Raw genomic sequence first — 24,212 nt, 5'->3', positions numbered from 1 at the left:
TTTAAAAAAAAAAAAAAAAAAAAAAAAAAAAAAGATTCTTCTACTCTTTGAAGGAAGCATTCCCTTAGTGTAACTATTAAGGCACCCACCTCAGGGAGGATGACAGAAGAAATTAATTCCAAGCAGTATGCACGAATAACCTTACATTAACATGGGACTCAGTGTCAGGTAAAGGTTACAAATTCAGGAAAGTTGAGTATGGAGTGCAGGTATGTGATTGGTGAGGTAGAAGGCAAAGGAGAAGAAATTTGGGCTTTGCACGCTTAGAAGCCATGTGATTGAGAGTAAAATTTTTGAGCTTTACAAACTTCAGTGTACTCATCTGTAAGATACACCGAGAAATACCTACCTCATAGCGTCGTTGTGAAACTTGAACAAGAAAATGCCCACGAAGCACTTAGTAGAGTAACTGACAAAAGCAATTCTTAATACATGGTTGAGTAAACAAAGCAAAGAAACTAGAGAGCCAGGGGTGTGGGGGCATTGGGCGGATTATTCCCAATCCCTCCCAGATATACCAGGTGCCTCAGCTCTCATTTTCTAAAGTTGGTAAAGTCATGCCTCTTTCCTGGAGATTTGACACTCAGAGAGGAATTTGGTTAGAGAGTCATGGATCATAATCATCATGATCATAATCCCAGCTCAAATTCTCGCTGCCAATTGTGAGAAGATTCAGAAAATAGGCAGTAGGTACAACTGCGGCAGCATGGCTCTCCAAACGTGTTCTAAAAATCATGGTCCCTTTGTAACAATAAAACAGGGGTCCAATACTCAAGCAAATAGGGTCTTTGTCCAAGAGGCCAGGAGTTTTAAGCTCTGCCAAGTTGAAAAAGGGAACTTCTAGAAAGAGACCCTCAGTGGAAAAAAAAACTCTGCCTGAAGTAATTTAACTCTAAGGTCATCACCAGGAGCCACTGAGGGATTAAAAATCTAGGAAAGGCTGGGGACAGGGAAAAGGGCAACGGTAAGAGGAAAGTTAAGGAAAGGAAAGACCATGTCAACTCTATGGTAACTGGGAACTTTAAATTATTTAAAGCAGCAAAAATAAGGAAAGCCCAATGACTTTTATTGCATTTGACAATCGATTATGCATGCAAAATGAGACTGTAACATAACAAGACATAAATTCACTCTCAATGCTAGAGACTTAGTCATTTTGCCCCACCCTTCTATCATGTAAATCTGTTGTTTGCATCGCGGGCCCCTACCCCTAACTTCACAAGCTATTAAGATGTTGGGAAGGCTGAAGCCCCTTACTATACCCTTGCCCCATTGCCCCAGTCAGTGACTTCAAGAAAGGATTAAAAATGCAAACCAGCATTGTACCATGCTCTGCACTTCCTAGCCATAGCTGCCCCAGGCAGAAGCAGAGCTCAGAGGTGCAGGCAGTGCACCATGTCACAGTAAGGATGCTCCCCCAGCAATAGCAGCCACCTGATAAGCTGACCTGCTTTGGCTCCTCGTGTGATGATGAGCTGTGCTTTTCAAAGCACACAGACAGAACAAGGAACATTTCTGACTCACAGTAATGTGCCAGGAGTGTTTCTAAGCCTAGTAGCACCAAGGCTAGGAGAAAAAACAAGATGCAGCTCGTCACCTCCTTCCCTTCATGTCCCTGCCCCAGAGGGGGAGATGCTCTTCTCACATGAAACTCAGGAAGTCTTGCAGGTAAGCTAAATGGCATCCTAGATCAAGCCGTCCTTGGGCAAAAGTCAGAGAGAAGATAATAACCCTTCATCACATGCCGAAAGAAGCATGATACAAAGCTTCATTTCCTAGTTTACCCATTTTATTTCTAAAATTAGTAAGTTAAACAACTACAACAGCAACACCACCACCTCCACAATAATAACAAAAACTCTTCTACATCTCAGAGAACACAAAGTGTAGCAAAAAGAGCCTGGGGTCATGAGCTACACAAATTTGGTGTAAAATCTTGAAACTGTCACTGAAAATAAGTTATTTCTCTAATAGCCTACATTCTCAGTTTGTAAAAATGGAGATCAAGAGGATGTATGCTTAAAGATGATTGTGAGGATTAATGGAAATAGTGCATGTGAAAAGATCCAACTTGATGCCTGCAACCATGTAAGTACAGACACTTAAAAATATGCTAAGAAGATTCTCCATAAAATGAAATCATACACTTTCTGCTTGAACACCAGACTAAAACATCAAAAAGCCAAGATGCCCAAAAGATTTAGTCATTTATAGCATACATGTCCACATCCAAAGCCAGTACTTCAGTGCCAGCCACTTAAAATTTATTATACATTTGTGAGGTTCAGTTTGCTTAGTTATGTGAATTGTCAGTCTATTTTTTGAGCCATACTTCAGAAAGAATGTAAAATAATCATGCAGCTATTGCTGTTTCCATATTTATAAACTGTGTACTTAAAGAAACCTCATTTGCTTCTGAGTAATTTACCTTAGAAGAGACAAACTTCAGCTGGGGATTTGTGTCTTTTGCCTAGAATATAGTCATTAAATAACACCTTCATTTTGCTTTTCCCATGTTTTTGCTTAAGGTGTTATTCTCCAAACTAGAAATACTTGAAGAGGAAAGCAAGATATCCTTATCATTTTTTGTTTAAATACATTTGGGTGAATGCTGAAGAAACAGCAGTTCATGCATTTTATATAGTTGGGGTGGAATGTGGGGGAACATTTTAACAAATAATCAAAAAAGAATAATCAATTTAATTAAAAGGAAAATTGTCTCTAAATTTAATTTGGTGGGTTATGCTCTATACAATAAAGTGATATGCATTTGACTGATCCATTATTAAACATTTTAAAGTTTCATTCTTTGTGAGGACAATCAGTTTTATCATGAACTATTGTGACTTTGCATGGATGTTTCCCAACACAGAATGCATACCAACTGAAATTTATGTTATTTAGTAAGTGTCACTGAGATGGTGATTAACAGTGTTGGAACAAAAAAAAAATTATATGAAAAAATTGTGAAAGTGTCATAAAAGTTGGAAGTATGTTTACTATGGTGTGTGTTTACTTGAATACATTGTTTTCCATTTTAAAATTTAAATTCCACTAAAAGGGAAAATAAACACATTGTAAAAAAATATGCTAAGAAGACTGGATAAATAAAAGGCCAGAAAGCCCTCCCATACCTTTAGCCTAGGAAGACAGGCAACCTTAGGAAGTCAGGGATTAAGGACGCCCCCCCACAAGCACAAGTGATCACTTGTAGGAAAGAGGCAACACAGCCGGCCTTGCTGCAGGACACTGGCTATAATGAAAGTCACTCAAATGGGAAGTTCAATTCGGAAAAAGTTGCTTATTCACGTCTGAGCCCAAGCATTTACAAAATTGACTTTTATCTTGAAATTCATTGCAAGGTGGGGTGGAAAATGGTACCGTTAAAAAAAATTTTTAAAGGTTCTATAGAATTTGTAAATGAGCTATTGACAGTTTTAGGAGATATAAATATCACATCACCTGTAAACTCTATCACTTGGTTGGGTTTGGAGACTTTTTTGTTCAGTCTCCTTTTTAAAAGTCATCAATTTACATTTCCACCAGCAATGGAGAAGGGTTCCCCTTTCCCTACAACCCTGCCAGCATTTGTTATTGGTCGATTTCTTGATAGCAGCCATTCTTTCTGGGTGAAGTGGAATCTTAGCATTGTTTACATTTGCATCTCTCAAATGACCAGTGATGTTGAACTTTTTTTCATATGTTTATTTGCTGTTTCTATTTTGTCTGAAAAATGCCTATTCATTTCAGATGCACAACCCAAATGGCCATCAATGGTGACTGGATAAAGATGTGTGTGTGTGTGTGTGTGTGTGTGTGTGTGTGTGTGTGTGTGTGTTACAAAATGGAGTACAACTCAGCCATAAAGAATGATAAACTAGACACATTTATAGCTAAATGAATGCACGTTGAGGCCACACTCTTAAGTGAAATAAATAGGACACACATGTCAATATTGAAGAGGTTCTCTGGTGTAGAAACTGAAAAGTGTAAATGAGGCACAAGAAAAGGTCCAAAGGAGAAGGGGAAGTGGAGTGGGGAGTAGGGGAAAAGAAAGAAAGGGAAAAAAAATATGAGAAAAGAAAACAACAGAAACAAAATTTGTGAAAATAGCAAGGGGTGGAGGGGTGGAAGGGAGGGCAGGAGAATGGGGAAAAAACAAGAACCAAAATATATCATGTAGAGGTACAAACTCCCACGACGAATGTGATCACAATGTATACCTAAAATGTACCAATGCACTTAGTGAAAAAAAAAGTCATCAAATAAAGTGAAAATAGAAATAGCTTAGGAATTGGGAGACCTGAATTCCAATTCCATTTGTTCGATCTACTAGTCGTGTGAATAAATCATTTAACGCCAATTGATTACCCACATCTGTAAAATAGTAGCATTATAGCAGCACAAGGGGAAAGGAGGTCCCATCCTGAGTGAATTCATCATTGGGGGCCGTGCCTGGGACCCTCTAGTTACAAAGATCTCTAGAAAGTACCTGAGATGTGATACTGTCATATTCTAAATGCTTTTGTTATAGCTGAGTCATTCGTAAAGCAGTTCATAGTTTGTAGACAGTAAAATCTCCTTTAGTCTTTTTGCTTTCCCCATCCAATGACTTGCCCCATTTTCTTTTTGCTCACAGCTAAAGAGACAAGGCTACAATATAGCATTCTGTCCAATTCCCTTTAATAAATGTGCCAAATACATTTCAGTGTCCTTGACTCTCTGGCCATTAGCTTGTCCAGGAGATTTTGTAACTGTTTCCCAAACTTTAAATATTTTTCTTTCTAGTCGGATATGGGGTCTTCAGTTTGGTTCCAAAGCCCTGTGTCTCTTCTACTTCCTGCAACAGCTCAGATTTCTTTAAAAATCTCTCATCCAGGTATGTGGCCTGGTTTACTTAGCAAGTTAGAGTGGGAAGGTCACTGCATAGGGGATTTAGAACCAGACAAACAGTATGTAAAAATTAAACTAGCCAGTGTTGGAGGAGAATGACAGAAGTGATAAAACACTGGTGAAACAAGTAGCTTATTATGGGGAAATCACCTTTCAAACACTCTGTGAGTGAACTTGTCTTTTGGCCCCTGATGGATGGAGACCATGATTCTCAATAAGATAAATAAAAATATGTAACAAGTCTGACATAACAATAAATCCACTTAGTATAAATATATTATAATATATATTTTTCATTCACAAATATGTCCTTCCTATGTTTTGATAGTAAAGTGCCTTTCGTTTTTGAAATAGATTTTAATTTTATAATTATATTTGATTAAAATGTTTTTTAAAAATTTTATTTAAACTTTCGTTGTCCCCAAGTGGTTCAAAATCTCCTAGGAAAGACTGACTCCTCTTTAGTAAGTATTTCCCTCATGGTCTATCATAGCCGAAGCCTTAGAAAGAGGGAACCCCACCAGAAGCATGGGAACAACTGTAGCTGTGTATGTTGAATGGGTGTTGTCAAGTGACACCTCTTTAAAAAGAGGGCTGGAGATTTAGCTCAGTGGTGCCACTGCCTGCCTCACAAGCACAAGGTGCTAAGTTCGAATTCTAATACCAAAAAATTAAAAGAGAGTGATCTCTAGTGGAACCCATGAAAAAACAGTAATTTCTTAGACACATGACTTTTTTCACCCAAAGGCAGTTCCACTGAGTTTCTTTGTATATGTCAGGAAAAATACAGATATTCCTTTTCCAAATGCAGAGATAAAAACAGGAGGTATCCTCTTGGTGCCTGTGCTATCCTCTCTCCCAGGGTCCTTCTGCTTGGAAGTACCAGCTCTCAGCATTCATTTCTGGTTACTACATACCGTCAGGTAGGATTTCCTCAGCTTTTAATACATTTGACTGGTGACTGAAAGAAAGAATCCTTCTATAGTCACCATTTTCCAAGCCTGTTTACTACCTGTAGAGTGCTTCTGATGAAAGAGTGTGTGGGCAGGGGCTTAGATTTCACACTTGAGCAGCTCTGAAAAGGGAGAAAACATTTATACCCAAGGCAATGTAAAAGCCTGGCAGTCTATGTTCTCTCTGCTATTTCTGCAGATATTTATGTTTAAAAAGAATTTTTTCCCATCTCTATAGCACAGCCAAACTCTCCTCTGGTTGGATCCAGTCATTAAGAAAGTCTCTGTGCCTAAAAACAGCAGATGAACTGAGGTAGAAAAATGAGAACATGATGATCTGGAAGCATTCTGCCAAGCAAGAAGGATTCACATCTGAATCACGAAACCTAGACCTGATCCTTCTCTGGAGGAATCTAGGAATACGGAGACATAGAACTAAGGCTTACATCAGGTAAACATCATGTCCAATATTTGTGTAAACAACATTTCTCTTTGAGTGAACATGGGCATTTTGCCCCAAATCTACTTTTCAGCCTATTGGAGAAAACTTTTATCATCTTTTCTTTTGTTATTCTGATCTCCATTAAGCCTTCTCAACCACACAGAGAAGTTAATACTCATGGAAGAGGGCAACAAAGACTTCTGTCCCCTCCACCCCTAAGTCCTCCTGCTGCCTGTTTCTAAAAACAGCTGCAGGAACCCTCCCTTAGTTGGTCTCTGTCCTTGTTTAGGGCTCACTCTTGCTTATACAAAGGAATTCCTGGTAGGAGTCTAGAGGAAGCTTGTTTCCTCTTCTCCCAAAGACCCTAGCAAACTGGTTCTGCAACTAAGTGTTCCTACATTCTAGCACCATGGTGGCATTTCTATACAGATACCTGCTTGTAATTCTCAAGGTTTGATGCTAAACTTTTAAACTGACAATTAGTAGTACTTTAAAGGAACTATTAAGCTGCAAAGCTCAATTCCAGGCAGAAGAATGAATCTTAATCAGCAGTATGTCTGGATTCCTCAAGACTGGACTCTCACATATAGGTACATGGTATTTGTTTCTTTCTCTTTTTCTCTTTCATTCCAATAAATGTATCAAATGTGTTTAAATGTCAAGCCTTGTCCTTGTCTCTGAGAATGCATGAATAGATTCAGTCATGGATCTCAAGGGATACATGATTCAAAGCTTAAAGGTATGTAAGAACTGAAAATATAAATGGACACTGAGAGAATACTTTTATCACCTTAAAGAACACATTGAATAATTCCAAGATGCAAAATCTGGGACTCTGTAAGAAGCCCATGGATCCAAGTCAGGATCAGGAGCTTAAGAAATAACATTGGTGTTGTCAACAACTCTCTGGCTCATCCCTCAAGTGTTCTGCAACTCAGGGTCATTCTAAATAAAAGATGAAAATATTACTAGAAAGCCCATTTAACTTACTATATGAAGAAGTCACCTCCTTCCCATTTGTTGAAATAAGAGAGTCATAATATATATTTCATCAAGAGAGTGTGAGACTTAGTTAGGATTAATTTATTCCATTATCCCTTGTTGGGCACCTCAAAATTTATATAACTCCAAATATGGTTTGTAGGAACATACTTCATGAGAATTTGAAGAGAAATATTCTGAATGTTTCATCAGGCTTTTGCTTCATTTTTTCAAGCTTTTCTGGTCCCTCACCACAGGATACCTGGTTACTGTGACAGTTTCCCAAATGCAGGCATCAACCAGTCCCTCTGAGCACATGGCGCTGCTCTGTAAACACCTGGGAACTTTCTTTAGGGGTCGAGTCCTCCAGTTCCTCTATGACCACTCAATTCCTGATACCCTTACAGCACATGTTCTTAACACTGTTACACTTCTCCAAGTAGACAGTGAACAACTCAAGGGTATCAACTACTTTCCTCATCCTTTGACTCTCTAGCATCATACACAGAAACTAGCAGACAAGGGGATGATTAAATCAAGGTTCACTGAGCACATGAACTTCTGCTCTGGTTTCAAGGCAAAACCTAGCCTGTAGCACCCAAGCATATGGCTGCTCTCCTGCTTTTCTTCTGTGCTTCAATATCTTTCCTTTCTAACCAACCCAGTGGCACTCATTACTTAAGGCAAGGGCTCCCAAACTTGGCTGTACAGTAAAATTACTTGGGCTGGCTTCACAACTAATATGAACACTGGGTGCCTGGCACCGCCCCAATTTGCCCGGCAGTAGAGCTCTTTATTTAATTGGTGACAGTGAGGCCCAGGCAATGGCATTTTGTAAATGCTCCTGTGGTAAGTCTGAAATGAAGCCAGGCTTGAGTACTACTGGTTTAGGATCAGCCCTCACCTTCTCTTGGAGAGATTCAATATGAATCTAATTTTTTTACCTTCCTTTGGATTCATTGCAGTTATTGTTTCTAACCATTCATTGATGATGCCATTTTAATTCTACTTGAAGAACATGACTTTGGCGAAAATTGTGAAGCAGGATGGAAGTAGAATAGGAAAAGAGTGAATAAAAGTCAAAAGGGGAAAAAAGTTAAGTTAGCCCAAATGAAAATGTTTCCTGGCTTCTTAAGAGGGTTTTTGCAAATACTGAAGCAAAATAAGCAAAGGAATTAACTTGGTTTGTGCCCTGATAAGGAGATTTCTTTCTTAGTTATATAATTTTACAAAGTTTCCAGGGTGTAAGGAAAATAATCAGCCATGGAAGACTCCTTCCCTTGGACTATACAATTCAGCTTTTGGGTTAATTGGCTCAAAGATCAGCTCGGCTTCACATGACCTTCTTCCAGCCCTGTAAACCCACACTAAGCCTCAACACTCAAGAACCTTGGTAGAGAGCTCAGTGTCACAGAAATGGGATCAAACATAATTCTCGTTCAATAACCCTGATCCCTTGGGGTAGAGGTCTCTGCTTGTGCATGGAAAAAAATCCAATAAACAAAAAACTACACTCCTATCCTCGCCAAGTAGTTGGTGTCTCCAAGGTACGGCTGTTCTAGAATGCTCTTCTACTAAGTAGTATTATACTGAAGTAGCATTTGGTACAATTATATTTAAGGCTAGTTGTAATGTACTGTTTTCTGTACATATCACCAAAACAGCTTATCTTATAACTTGTATTCTTTGTCATAAAGTTAGACCACAGTGAATCATTAAGCATGGCCCTAGCTAAGGCAAGATAAGGTCATCAGATAGAGACATGTTTTCTATATATCAAACTGTAGCCTCGTTATTAGGTCAAACACTTAACAACTAGTCCCCTAAAGCATGCTTATTTCTATAAGTAGTTAAACATATGTTCTTTTGACTGGGTTGGCTATTTTACTGCTGGTCATATTTTACATTCATTGCAAATCATTGTTTGAAAACATGACTCAAAGGCATCTCAGTCTGCTCCTGACTGATTAGTAATGAGAGTAACAAGTTGTCCTTTGTAGATTAAAATAACACCACTGATCCATCTAACAGGATGTGATCAATCCACTCTTTGCTCCTGTTTCTTCTTGTGGCCAGTGGCCTGCATTTGAGCTCATCAGCAAAGAGCCAAGAGCTACCAAAATTCTCCAGTTTCTAAAGAGATGAAAAAGAACAGTGTTTGTTCTCCCAGCTATATCCTCTTCACTGACAATGTAGAAGTGACTAGTTAAGTAATCACAAGGAAAAGGAAAATGTGGCTCTAAGTTTTTTATATATATATAAATTTCAACTGAAACTAGGAAAAGAAGAATCTGGGAGCCTTGAACCTATGATACCACATACCAGAGACCACATCATACATCAAATATGTTGCAGTAAAAGCGCCATTTAAAATCTAAAGCCGAGATAAACTGTGGATTTCCAAGAAGTGAGGCCAAAGATTCATGACAATGAATGAATTAACATTGATTCATAAGGAATTTTGCTTCCTCTACTAGAGTTTGAATAGTGTTTGACAATCATTATGATATACCTGACAGCTGTAAGCAGTTTTATTTATCCTGCTTTACCATCCAGGGTACAAATCAAAGGCCACTAGGTTCTCCAGGAATATTTCTGGATGTGTGCTGCCAAGAAGAACAGTAACAGACTGAGAACCCAGAATACCTGAATCATCAGGCAAAAAGTATCACTGAGGTAATGAGCACGCCAGGGCCTGAAAACAAGAATGTTTCCCTGAACAAAAACAAGCTGTACTATCTTCTTAGGAATGGGCTTACCCATCACCAAACAGGAATGTAACTTACATAGTCCCAAGAAAACCAACAAGAATCCTCTGGTCTGTAACCAAGGACATTCATAAAGTTCTGTCTGGAACAGGTCAAGGCTCATCCCGTTTTTAGATGATTCTTGCTCCTTGAAAAATGAGCCAACTTACCTAATGCAGGTAAAGGCAACAATACTCTGCCCCCATCTTTTCTGGAAGGACCACCAGTGTGATAGTTCATGCCTCTTTAAGAAATTGGATCTGTCATATATTTAGCAACATGGGTAAATCTGGCTTCTGAGTTTGGCCCCATCTAAAACATAAGAATATTCACCTTGTCTTCTTCCTTGCCCTACTTGTAGGAGAGGACCAGATTGAATTTTGTCATACAGAAGGTTAAGGTAAGACATTAGGAAGAAGACATTGGTTGATTATGAAAGAGATCATGCTGTGGTGTCTCTCTTACTGAGTATAGAGAAAAGATTCAGAAAGGGTTAGACAGTTTACCTTCTTGGGTGAAAGAGGATGATTCTACTTTGGGCCCAGGAGAGAAACCATAAACAGGGAGTGCTGAGGAAGACTTCATTCTCTGGTTGGTCTCTCTGGCATCATTATGTGTTAACATATAAGTACCCAGAATCTGGATAGGATCAGTTTAGCCTAAAGTTTTCAAAGTATACATACATCAAGAAAAGCCACAATCACTATTTAATTTACACACAAGTTATTGTGAAATGACCATTTAGAGATGGAGAATTTGAAATCCCTAGAGGTGTGGTCCTGGTCATTCACAGTTACTCAGGGGACTCTCTTCTTACACAGTGTGACAAGCCTCTCACCGTATTATAAATGCTGCTAGGGCAGGCTGGATTTCTTTATGTTCCCCTTGCCAGTGCCAGCCCAGAAAGAAGAGGTGGTCAACACTGTCTGAAGATGTTCTGATCTCTAGGAACATCTCACTTTTGACGTAGATGGAACATGGTCAGAGCACATACCTGTCTTCTCTCCGAATCAAGGTGCTGTAGGATCAGTCGGGTGTTCACAATGTGACTCCAAGTGTTTCCTAGTGCAGCAATCACACAACTGGATCCAGAAGCACCTGAAATGAGCCAGGGAAAACTCATGTTTAGGGATGCCTTTTCTTATGATAGCATTTCACATGACGTCCATTTATTATTACTCATTGCTTGGTTGGTTCATCACTCCAAAAGCAGATGAATAAGAATAAAAGAGAGTTTAAGGAATATGAGACTAAAGATAAAAACCTAAATGGATTTCCTTCAGCTTCAGTGAAAGTGACCACCACTTGGCTAAACAATGACAGATGTCACCAAGGCAGCTGGGAGCCATTGCTAATAATGAGTCAAGTCACTCAATATCCATAGCAAAGACATAAAAAACTATTTTACAGAATAGGAGCCAGTTACGATACAATCTTAGTTTAATAGTGTTAGACTTTTTTTAGCTTGATAGGAGTCCTAACTAAATTTTCCTTATCAACATAGGAAAAATGGTGCCATATACCTAAAATCCATTGTCCTGTCACCCTGTCCATATACATAAATCCAGAAGGGGAACTGGGAAAAGATCTCAACTTTTTTCATCTGGTCTGTTTTAGGCATCCCTATTCCAAGACAAACATTCCTTTACCTTTTAAGACTTTCCTGTAAGAGGTAGGATCTGAAGTAAACTTCATCGGAGCTCCAAGTCTACTCCAAGTTGCCCTTTTGTGACCCTCTCACATCTCCAAAGTTTCACCAACCCCCCTTGACAACACTAGAAGCAAAACCACTTTTGCCCCGCCCCCACTTCCTCTAGCGAGACAAGCTTCTTCTGAGTTCTACCTCTGAGAAGCCAGTCTCGCTATCATGTCTGGTGCACCCTCAGGTGGCCTCCTAACTCTTAGGCCCACTTTGGCCCTGGGCCATCTCAGGAATCCTAGCCTTAGGAGGAGCCCTGTTGGTCCCTTTCTTCTGTCTCCTGTCTTCGCGATACCATCTCTTTTCAAGGAGGAGACTGAAGACAGAGACGGAAATGTAATGAATCAGCTAAAACAAAAAGAGGCCTTGAATTTCTTTCTCTGCATCATCTGATTTGTAACTTGCAACACGGACTAGGCATCAGTCCCCCTCTTTAGGCCAGACTTCCTTCAGGGTGGTCTACCAAACATGGCTTAAGCTTTTGGGTTCAAATGCTGCAACAGATAGAATGCTACTCAGGAGTTCTTAACTGGAGGTGACTATTGGCAATGTTTAACTGGGAGTGCTACTGGCATCCAGAGAATATGTTGCTAAATATCCTGTAATGCACAGAACAGGGCCCACGACAAAGAATTATTTAACCCAATATAACAATGCTAGGTTGAGAAAACTCCAGGTTAGATAATACCAACCATATATATATATATTCCAACCATATATATATATATTCAAGCAGGTCCAGGCATAAATTACATGGAAATCAGAAAAATTGGGGTTTTCAGCTTGCATGAGAATTTTCATAAGAAAGAATAAAATTTGGAGTAACCTTGGTTCAGCATAAACACAAATCAAAGCACACACAAATTAATGTGAAAACAAATAATCCGGACGAAGTTCATCTGATTACCCTATGCCTCTACTTAAAATCTTCAGCAGTACTCCATGCCTGAGGGCAAAGTATTAATTCCTGAACAATGTGTTGGAGCACTGAATGTACCTCTGCCTCTCTCTCTATGGTGTCCTCTCTCTAAGCTTACTCACCCAACAGCCTGCTGTGAGCTCCTGGCTTCTTTGTCCTCATCCTCCTTGACTTTTTTTATATTCATTTCTTGGTTCATTGAAATATTTCTCAATTTGACTCACTGTGTTAAATTACAAACATTAGACAATAGGGGAAACTTCATTACATGTCAAGTAGATTTGCCCAGATTTAACACATACACACTGTTGCTTCTTAAATTTCCACTAGTAGTAATTTGTTTTGGGGACACACTGTCTGCCTGGGTAAGAATTGAGATTATCATCATATAATCTACATAAAATATGACTGCAGAAATAATTTATTCCATTAGTTTCTGAACCTATAAATTCATGTTCAATCATCTGGACCATTTACATTGTTGACCCTGTTTAAAATACAACCATAATGATAATGCAAGTCATTATTTAGTGCATTAAAGATTAATTGAGTAGCTCTGCAGTTTTCTTGATAGAAATTTTTATAGGTCCAGGCAATTTATTTATTTATTTATTTCCCCCATTAAGTTTATTGAGACATTTAAAGCAAACAGTACAGTTGCATTTATCATTGGGATCTTGTGCTTTTTTTTTTTTTTTTTTTTTTGGTATCAAGGATCGAACTCCGGCCCTTTTGCTTGCAGGGCAGGCAGCAGAACCACTGAGCCAAATCCCTGGCCCGCAGTCCTGTACCTTTACATGATATGTCTTTGTTCTTAGTCTTTTCCCACACCCCTGCCCTCCCTTCACCCGCTTCACCCTTCCCTATTTACAAAGACTTTGTTTCCATTTTTTCTTTTCCCTTATTTCCTTTCCCCTCCCCTTCCCACTTCCTCTTTAGCCATTTTCTTCCTATTTCACACTGTCAGGTCCAGGTAATTTAAATCACAATTCGTATTGCAAATCTGTACATATAGAAATGACATGAAATTCAATAATTGAATGCAAAAAATAAAGTATAAACATTGGTGTGAATAGCTTGGATAAATTATTAAACTAGTTCATATTTTAATCTTACCCTAAATAATTTTCTGTTTTATATAATACAATTACTGTCTTCTTGCTGAAAATTTAGGTGAGCAAAAAACAATGTTAGAAACTTCAAAATAGAAACATGCACCAAAAATATGTATACAGTTGCAGTTATAGGCCGTGTTTTTTTTCTGTATTCCTTTTCTCTTGACAATTTTACAGAAGCTTGTGCAATGTTGGATTTACTGGGACATAAAGCCATCATCAGTGAAGGAGCATCGGAATTCCTAAACATAGCATACTATTTCTCAGCATCTCTATTCTCTTTCTTGAAAAAAAGAGATCACCTGCAGCAAAGACGTGAATTCCAACTTGCTTGGGCAGCCCTGCTGCTAGTGTGTTGCAGGTTTAGCCCTCATTGTTTCTCTCTTGGGATGACTGATCACTGCCTGGGGCCTTCCTCAGCAGCCATTCTTTGTTCCTGGTGTCTTCAACTTCCTGGGGCTTCCACTGCAAGATTGGCTTCACTATTGCAGCGGCGTACACAGTCTTCTCAGGGGCGCACTGCCTGGCCTCATTGGCCTTCTTCTGAGATCTAGTGAAAGCCTCCTCGACCCCTCAACTCTTGCATTCTGCATGTCTGTAAAATCAGCAGTACTACATGGATGACATCGAGGTCTGTTACCAACTTTAGCAGTGGCTGGACCCATTTGTATCATGATTCCAAAGGTTCCCGAGTACCTGAATGGCTGATCATCCTGAGCTGAATTCAGAGGAACCAAGTTCAGGTGAAGCCTCTCCTTGACTTTTAAAAAAATTAATTTTATTGATACATTTTAGGTATACAATATAATGACATTCATCATTGGAAATTTGTACCTTTAGGTAATCAATCTTGGTTCTTAGTTTTTTCCCCATTTCCCTGCTCTCCCTTCAACCCCTCTACCCCTCCCTATTTACAAAGACTTTGCTTCCAGTTTTTTCATTTTGTCATCTTAATTCCATTCCCTTCTTTCCTTTCCCCTACCACTCCCACTTCCCTTCCCCTTTGCCCCCTTTCTTCCTATTTCACGTTGTCTATTACACTTTTCAGTCTTTATTTACCCTTTCAGTTCTCACACCAGAAAAACTATTTGGTACTTATACATGTGTGTCCTATTTATTTAAGAGTATGACCTCAATGTGTATCCATTTAGCTATGAATGTCTCTAATTCCTCATTTTTATGGCTGAGTAGTACTCCATTTTATTTTTTTAAAAACCCACATTTTCTTTATCCAGTTTCCAGTTGATGGGCAATTGGGCTTTTTCCAAGTTTTAGCTATTACAAACTGTGCTGCTATGCACATATATCACTGTGGTATATGATTCTTTTAATTCTTTGGGGAAGACACCTAGCGAGGGAACAGCTGGGTCAAATGGGACTTCCAATACTAGTTCCTTGAGGTCTCTCCATACTGATTTTCACAGTGGTTGCACCAGTCTATAAACCCATCAGCCGTGGAGCAGGGTTCCTTTCTCCCCACAGCCCCGCCAACATTTGTTATTGGTTGATTTCATGATAGCAGCCATTTCTCTCTGGGGTGAGGTAGAATCCCAGCTTTGTTTTCATTTGCATCTCTCAAATGACCAGTGATGTTGAACATTTTTTCATATGTTTATTTGCTATTTCTATTTCTTTGTGCAATGTCTGTTCATTTCAGATGCCCAGTTTTGGATTGGTTCTTTACATTTGGGAGGTCTGATTTTTTAAAGCTCTTTATATGTTCTAGATAGCAGACCTTTGTCTGAGGAACAGCTGGTGAAAAATTTTTCCCCACATTGTGGGTTGTCTCTTCACACTATTGGTGGTTTCTCTTGCTGTGCAGAAGCTTTTTAATAAGAAGAGATCCCACTTGTTGATTCTTTGTGCTAGTTCATGCGCAACTGAGATTTTGTTCATAAAATATTTCCCTATGCCAATGTCTTTAGGAGTTCTACCTAACCTTTCTTCCAGCCGGTTTAGAATTTTTGTTTTAATATTTAGATCTTTAATCCATTTCTATTTTAGTTTAGTACATGGTGAAAGATAAGGGTCTAGTTTAAACTCTGGCAAGTTGAAACCCAGTTTTTCCAGCACCATTTATTAAAGAGGCTATCTTTCCTCCAGAGAGGGTGTTTGGCTCCTTTGTCAAAGATGAGGTGGCTGAATGTGTGTGGACTTGTTTCTGCATCTTCTAATCTGTTTCACTGGTCCTCGGGTCTGTTTCTTTGCCAGTACCATGCTGTTTTTATCGCAGTAGCTTTGTGGTATCGTTTCAAGTTGGGGACTGTGATACCCCCTACCTTGTCTTTATTGCCTTTGCTAATGCAGGCTCTCTTCTTGTTCCTCATCCTTGATTTATTATCAGCAGTTGATAGGGCTTCCCCCTTCCTTTGCATCCCATCTACTGGCCTCCTCTGCCTCTCCTTTTACCATGTCTGTTACTTCTTCCCCTCTTCTGCCTTTATTTTTCCTTTCTTCTTAGTTGTGGTTAGGAAGGCACATACATTAGTGAAGAGGCCAGGTGTTTGCCTATATTACCACAAAAAGATGTACTCTCTTTCATTTTTTTTTTCTTGAAATATATAATCCTCTCAATCTACATTATATTTTCCTCTTCTTGATAGAGAACAGTTGCTGACAAATATTTCTGTTATAGGAAACTAGTACTGCAAGGGCAATAGCAAATACAGTTGCTTTTAAAAATAGCTTTATTGACATAATTAACACATCATACAATTCACTCATTTAAAGTGTGCAATTCAATGGCTTTTACTGTGTTTAAAGTTGCTCAACAACTGTCACAATTTCATTAGCCCCAAAAGGGATCTTATCCCCTCTTAGCAATAACTCCCAGGGTTTCATGGCACTCCTGAGCTCTGGGCTACCTCTAATCTACTTTTTGTCTCTATAAACTTAGAATGGTAGGGGGGTGGCTGGGAGCAGTGGGGACTGTGATGAATCTGAGAATTCACCCAGCATCTCCAGAGGGAAGACTCTGTGGCTGTTGTCATGTGGCAATGTGACATAGTTACTTGCATCTTTTCATTTTCAAAGAGAAGCAAGAAGTCGATATTTTAAGAAAATCTTCTGATTTTAAAATGTGGACTTAATTTTCATGTTTTAAAATTTTAAAAATGACATAAATAAGCATACTTGTGAGCCAGACAGGCCTCAATCCTATCAGGCTACCAATGTCGGCTCCTCACGGCCTGGTCTGATTTGACAAAGATGACATCCCATGTGGGTGATTTCAGAGCCTTTGTTTCCACCTCTGACTTTTCTCAGAACCTGTCCTCCATCATCAGCCTCAAGCCTGACATCACAAATTTTAGCAAGGTAAATTCAGTACCTTAAATTAAGCTCATAACTTCCCAAATCAATTTACTCTTTCTTTGGTGTTTTCTTTGAATTTTCAGTCCATCTCGTTTAAAACCTCTGTTCAATTTTTAAATTTCTACTTCTCTTGTGTTTCTCACTTCCAGTAAAGGATGAAGTCCCATTTACTTTCCTATAAAATCTCACCTACATCCATTCCCTACCCTCCACTCCTCTTACTCAGCTTTGGACTCCCATTAGTTTCCATCTGGGACAACTGCTTTAGCTTCTAAGTGCTATCCATCCTACTGTCAGCTTCTTCCTATGAACGTTCATCCTCTGTTTTCTTATCGGATGAACTTCCTCCAGTCACACATATCACCCTACAACTGACAAGCAGCTCAGATACTTTTGGTGGCTCCTGAGAGTCCTCAAGGAATTCTGAATTCCCAAGATGGGCATTCAGGGCCCAGTCTGCCTATCCATTCTTCTTCCCTTCACTCAACTTCACAAAGCCTCAGCTCTAATTTAATCGTTTCTCCCTTAAGTCTCCTTTCCATCTGGATTTCTCCTACATGTCCAAAATCTACCACGACTTCAACGCTACTCCCACATACCAGCGTTACCTATCATTGCAGACCTACTGCCTTTCTCCTCTAAATTTCCACAAAACTTAATTGCACTCTGTTATTGCTATTTTCTATCATGGTATATTATTTGCAGGCTCTCCTTATCCATGTTAATATATATTAAATTTTCATCTTCTGTGAAAGATGAAATATATATATTAATAATATATATATTATTAATGAACCAAAGCCACATCTTGATTTATACCACTATGCCTGAATCACTAACACAAGTTTTGAGACACAGAAGCTGCTTATAAATACCGAATAAATGACCAATAAATTCTTTCCACTGAACTTTGAACCATTACATGCTTGTTTTAGCAGCAGATTGTGTTAGTTCTATCTCATTTAAACTAAAATTAATTTAATTAAAATTAAAATTAATTAGAAGCTAGTTGCTTACATGTCTGCTAAGTGATAGGATGACAGGAGGCTGATCTGTAAAGTTTTGCAAGAAAAGCTCCATGTGAATAATCAGAAGTTGCTAATTGGTTAAGCACCAAAAATTGAGGTCAATGGAAACAAAGGAAGGCATACAATGTTTTTAGAGGTCAAAGACCAATTTAGGCCACTAGCAACTATTTTAAAAACTCTATGTCGTTAATGGAGAATGGCATAAAAAAAATAACAAAAAAACAAAAGAAAAAACACAATGCTTGGCTATTTCCTCAACAGGTAAACTCAGGCTCCAACTAAAAGCCAGGAGTACAAATGACCATGGAAAAGTTCCAGGGGAAACTCCATGTCAGCAAGCTTGCAGAGGCCTATTTTCAGGAGGACCTACAAACACTGAGCCACTACAGGCACAACAGCAAGACCTTGAAAGTTAATGATAATAAACACAATGTTTTTCAAAGTACATATCATATGCTAGGCACTATGTAAGCCTTTTAAATAGGGGAGGCTTACACACTGTTTGAGTATCTTTCATATCTTAGTTATATCTTTTCTGAGCCTCACAACAAACCTATGAGGTAGGTAATACTATCAATTTTATTGACACACTGAGGCTCTGAGAGATTAAGTCACGCCCTCAAGGTCACATGGCTGGTTAATGACAGATCCAGGGTTCAAAATGAGGCCAACTAAGTCCTAACTACTAGTCCTATTAGTCTTCTCCGGGCTCATCATGTTTCTCAAGTCAAAAATCCTGCTGCTTGGCCAGCCTGCAGGGGCTGCTACAAAGGTCCTGGAGAGCTCAAAGGTCCATTTCTGGGACAACACTGACAGAAGTACATTGTGACCATCTTATCGCTCATCATTTATCATTTCTTCTGTTCTGATGTACAGTGATAACTCAGGGCAAGAGGTTTCCGAAAAGAGCACATGCTCTGGCTCAGCAAGTTATTCAACCTCGCTCAACTGGCCTGGCAGCTGCATACACACAAATCAGGTGGTCTAGAACTGACCCTCCCTTGTCAGAGGCTAAAAGTCTGATTAGGATGGAAAAGATATTCTACTTAATAAAGCCTCGAATATAAGAAAACCACTGACAGTGATTATGGTGCTTGGATCACTTTAGACAGAGAGATGAGAAAGCTGTCAGTTACTATAAATTTGTAATCTTATTTTTAACCAGAACCAGAAAAATTAGTAATCTCTTATATCTTTTGACTTTCCAGCACTCCTATGTGGGGTTGGCATAAACGATCATTAATGCTGTTTATGGGAAATTTAAGGTAGGAGGCATCGGCTTACTGGCTTTTCAGAAAAGGTGATTTCCTGCCCAGCGACCTAATTGGTCAGGAAATGTATAAGTGAATCTTCTCTATGTTAATTTAAGGCAGAAGTTCTTAAAATTGGGGCACTTTCTCTTTTTTCTGATGATTGTGCTATTTAGACACACCAAAGCAGGATGACTTTACTGTCTGGAATTTGGTTGATTCCAATACACATTTTTTAAAAATCAAATAAATGAACCAGGCTTTGAAAATATTATTTGGGGCTGTTTGTGGTCACAGGGTTGAGCCTGCAGAAGTATCTGAGTAAGTTACATGGAGCAAACCTAATGTATTTACACTGAAGCCAAGGCTCTCTAAGATAGACTGTGGGAACATTTATCCTACACCCTCTCAAAGACTCTTAGTTAAGTCAACGCATGTTCTCTTTCTGTGATTGCTTATCCATCTGTAAAATGTGAATAATAATTCTTGCCTCCAGGCAACCAAAGGTTCTTGGTGACCCTTAGATGAAGATACTGGATATGGATAAATAGCAGGAACAATGATGATCAAAACACAGAAGATGAAAGTTTAAGGAGAAAAGAAATTTAATTACCATCTTCTCCATTTTGTACTCTGCTAATCATTAGGTAATGCTTGGTGATGAAGTGGTTAACACCATAAGATTCAGATTCTGGAACATTTTTCATGACTAGTATCTTTGGATCCAATTCCCTACTCCTTTGGAGTGGGAGTTGGTTGTGAAGAGAAATTTCTCACTAGGCAAAGAGATACCTCACTGCTCTGCACACACAGGGTGTAGTCCTCATGCAGTCAGACTGGGGGAGGATAACCAGGTTGTTATGTAGCTTTCTTTCCAAAAAGGTAACGGGCCCCCAGTACCAAGCTGTGTCAGTATATACAAGGGGCATGTTGGAGAGTGTGAGGAGACAGCTCCTTCTCTGAAAACATTTCAATTTATGACTCCTCTGCTAAGTATTTCTGGGAGGTCACACTGAATCTCTAGTGCATAACAGAAAAGTGTTTGCCTTGTAGCACTAGGGTCAACTTTAAAAGAATAGACCTTTTCATGTTCAACAAACAAACAACAGAGCAGTGACTCCCAGAATACGAAGAGATGGGAAGGACAAGGTCATAGTCTTAGTGGAGTAGGTATTCTAGATATTGGATCTCTCCTGTCCCTTTAGATGCAAGGCACTTACTGAGACCAGTAGGCAGAAATTTTTAAAAAGAAGTAACCATACACATACACGTTTTGGGGACTGAAATAAGTCTAGGAAAAGAGATCGTATGTCATCTCTGGAACTGACATTCTCTCTCCTTTCCCCTGTCCTCACATTCTGAGGACATGTTCTGTGTAATGTATGATTACGGGCAGCTGTTGGCTGTGAGGCAGAACCCTGAAATTCTATTTCTGACTCAGCTGTGGAGTCTTAATGGGCCCTGGTGGACGAAGGAGAGTGATGTGACTAAGATCAGAGTACCCTCTGGGATGGCCAGTTACATTACCTCTCTGGGCCTCAGTTTCCTGATCTATATAACAAGGATCTTTTCAAAATGACCTTGAAAGTTCCTGCCCACACTAAAAATGTTTGAGTCTGTGGTATTTTGATGACAGAAAAAAAATCGGTTCCTCATTCAAGACCTTTTTTTCCAGGAAGTCTGAGAATGCAGTATTCCATGTGCTGTCTGAATTACTGTGCCCTACCCAGCACTAGTTTACATAAGAAAACAGTGTCAATATGTGGTTCTTTCTCTGATAGCAGATTTCCCTCCAGACTGGGGACTTTCTTAGTCTCTTCCACTAATAAAACCTGCAATGGGTAAACTCATATTGGCCAGAAGCCAGGTCCCAGTAAATATAACTTCATAATAACAAAGCTTAAAGATGGGAGTCAGAGTGCTAGAGTGGGGATCAAAAGGGAATTATTATCCATTAAATTCAGTTTTTCCTGTTTAACTCTAGGCCTGAGGCAGTTGCTGAGTTTCATCATATTTTTTTTGTTTTTTGGGGGGTACCGGGGATTGAACTCAGGTCCTCACACTTGTGAGGCAGGTGGCAGCACCACTGAGCTAAATCCCTGGCCCCTAGCATATGTTTTGTTTATTGGGTCATCCATTTGAATTGGGGAAGTGACAGAGAGTCTTGGTTACCTCCAATAGAAAGACACAGTACCTCATCTTCTCCTATCTCAGGGGGAAATTTTAGATTTGCTTTCTCCCAAATTTCTAACCAGTTTAAGTTACCTGTTTTGGTGGCTTTTGTAAGGTGTAATATAAAAATAATTTTGGCGCCTTCAGTTGAAGAGGACAAATGTAACCCATACAAAAAAGGTAGGAGACTTCCTTGGATAGGTTATTTCTAGAATAGAATTCAAGGTGACCTACAAACTCCATAAGGCCACAGGGCAAAGGTATCAAAAGAGTTTGAGATAGGTGCAGACATCCATTCTCTAGAAAGCTTAATTTTGTTGGGGGATTGTAGTTCACTAACTGAACCTGTGAGGCAGCTGTATTTAGTGTGCGTTCTACTTCCTTCAGGTCTCTAAAATTGACAATGGTCTGTAGGTCAAGTTCCAACGGAAGTGATATTTTTGACCTAGCTCTATAAATAGAGTACTGGAAAAAAAAAAAAAAAACAAAACATCAGCTGCAAATGGCCCAGGGACCACACGCTATCTATTAAGTTAGTAACCACAATACCTGTGCTACCATTTTAGACAAGAAAGAAATATCTTTTGTTATTTATAATCTTCTGAGCTTTGAAATTCTCAAAATACTTTAAAGCTATCAGTCTTTCAGATTTACAAATAAAGGATATAAAATATAAAGCCAGGTAATGACTGCCTTACCCAGTACCATCTGCCCACCAAGGAAGGCACTGAGCTTGCTGAAGAATAATTTTGGTAAAGCAAAATTTTTCATTTACAATGTCTCTTGGGCAAAGGTGAGAAGGACGAATGCAGTCCAGATTTTGCTTCCACTGTACACCTAGGCTGATTCCAAACTCAGTAAAACTCATTACTGGGCAAAGTAAGAAACACAAAACAGAAGATATAAAAGGTGGGGGAATCAGCACTTTTGGAATGCAAGATTTAGGGATGGATTAATCCTTCAGAGCAGAAGGTGGGGTGGAGGCAGAGATGAGCTAACCACCAGGGTAAGAGCTGGTTTGCACCAGCACAAATCACTCAAACAACTCCCCTGGCTTTTGTATGGAGCAAAAGTACTTAGTTTCCCAGAGTCTTGAGTGGTCACGTTATCATCCAACCAGGACATTTAGAAGCAATGAAATGAAGACATGTTAGTAATCATATTGAGTAATTATATTGGGATAACAGAGACCAATTGGGACTGTTTTGGGAAAACAAAGATACACGGTCACCCTACTGGGACACCGTGTAGAAACAGTCCAGAATCAGGGTTAGATGCTCACTCACTTAGTCAGCTAAAGGTCAGTCTGGAAACCATCATGTTTGCCCAAAAAACAGTTCTGAAGGGAACGCTACATAGAGCTTAATTGCAATGACTGTCATCAAAGTCCTCAAGAGAGCTGGGAAACAAAAGCAGGCTTAAGAACAGAGCTAATATCTGACCAGAGAAAGAAGCAATCCCCCACTCCAGCTCAGCTCCCAACATTGCCCAAGAGGTTGTGTCCCTGAACTTCTCAAATAGCCTTCCTCCCTTCTATCTAAGGGGAAAATCCTACATGGGTGCCTGAACCAAGTTTCCAGACCTTCTGAAAAGAATTTTTTAAATTAAAAATCAGTTTACTCACTAGAGAAACACACACCATCTTGAGGTAAAGATGAGTAAAATAAAACAAGGAAGCAGAAATTGAACTATTTAAAGAAATCTGAGGCATTTTCTTTTTGAATTTTGGCCTTATTCAAAATAAGCCAAGAAGATGCCTGTATGAATGCCCCTTTCCCATACCCCATGTGTCCTACTTGCTGTGAGTTTTTCACATTGCACCTACTAGCTGTCCTGGTTATGCACATTGTTTTCCTGCTCTCATTGTAGCATCTGAGGCAGCAAAAGGAAGACACTAGAGCTGGATTCTAGAAGTCATGTACATGGTCATCATCTCATTTTTTGACCACCTGATATGTGTTTTAGTTGACACTGGGTGATCCAGAAGGAATATAGCTACTTATTCTGATTTTAGATTGATTGGCTAAAGCCCTAACTGCTGGGAGGAAAACAAACAAACAAACAAACAAACAAACACACTAACCTACACTCAGATCTATACGTTTAGCTTACTGCCTTTGGAGAGAGCTGGGATCGAAAAAAAATGGCATAACCTTTAGCAGTCACTCTTCTGGGAGGACTTAAACTGCAGTGAAGTGATATTTGGTAGCTTCACATAATCAAAGACTTAGTCTGGACAATAAGACAACCCGCTTGACTGAAAAAGCATGAGGATGCCTACTGTCATGTGGTTCGCCTTTTGGGAATCAGCTCACAGCAAAACCTGGGCGGGGAGCTGATCTCCTCCCAGAACTGGGGCCTGGGTAAGCCTGTTCCTGCTTCAGGCCTGCTCTGGATAACTGGCTCTTTATGAGCAGAAGAGAAAAAACAATATGCTGTTATTTATCAGAAAATATGTTTCTGAACAAAAACATTTCTATGAAAACATTGGTGCCTTAAAAAACCATAAACACAAAATGACTTTCCAACCACATGTACAAATGCCTAATTCTAGACTGTGTCCTGGAAAAATTGCCATATGGACATTATGGAGACTCCTGGAAAAGTTTGACTATCACTGGTATATAAGATAATAGAGCTATATAAACATTAATTTCCTGGATGAGATAATTGTATGATGTTATGTAAGAGGTGTTATTGT

The 24,212-nt window shown here is 39.2% G+C and overlaps 1 protein-coding gene across 2 annotated transcripts in view; it reads right to left on the bottom strand.

The window, feature by feature from the left end:
• Rad51b (RAD51 paralog B) overlaps positions 1-24,212 on the bottom strand; it is a 756,475-nt gene that overhangs the window by 230,842 nt on the left and 501,421 nt on the right. For both annotated transcript variants that reach the window (XM_033766940.1, XM_033766941.1), the window contains exon 9: positions 11,011-11,114. In XM_033766940.1, coding sequence (XP_033622831.1) covers positions 11,011-11,114 — 104 coding nt within the window. The remainder of the gene's footprint in view (positions 1-11,010; positions 11,115-24,212) is intronic.

Source organism: Fukomys damarensis, unplaced genomic scaffold (genome assembly GCF_012274545.1).
Source record: "Fukomys damarensis isolate Sample0158 unplaced genomic scaffold, DMR_v1.0_HiC HiC_scaffold_21, whole genome shotgun sequence".
Classification (NCBI taxonomy): Eukaryota; Metazoa; Chordata; class Mammalia; order Rodentia; family Bathyergidae; genus Fukomys; species Fukomys damarensis.
This window is presented reverse-complemented; position numbering and strand designations above follow the sequence as displayed.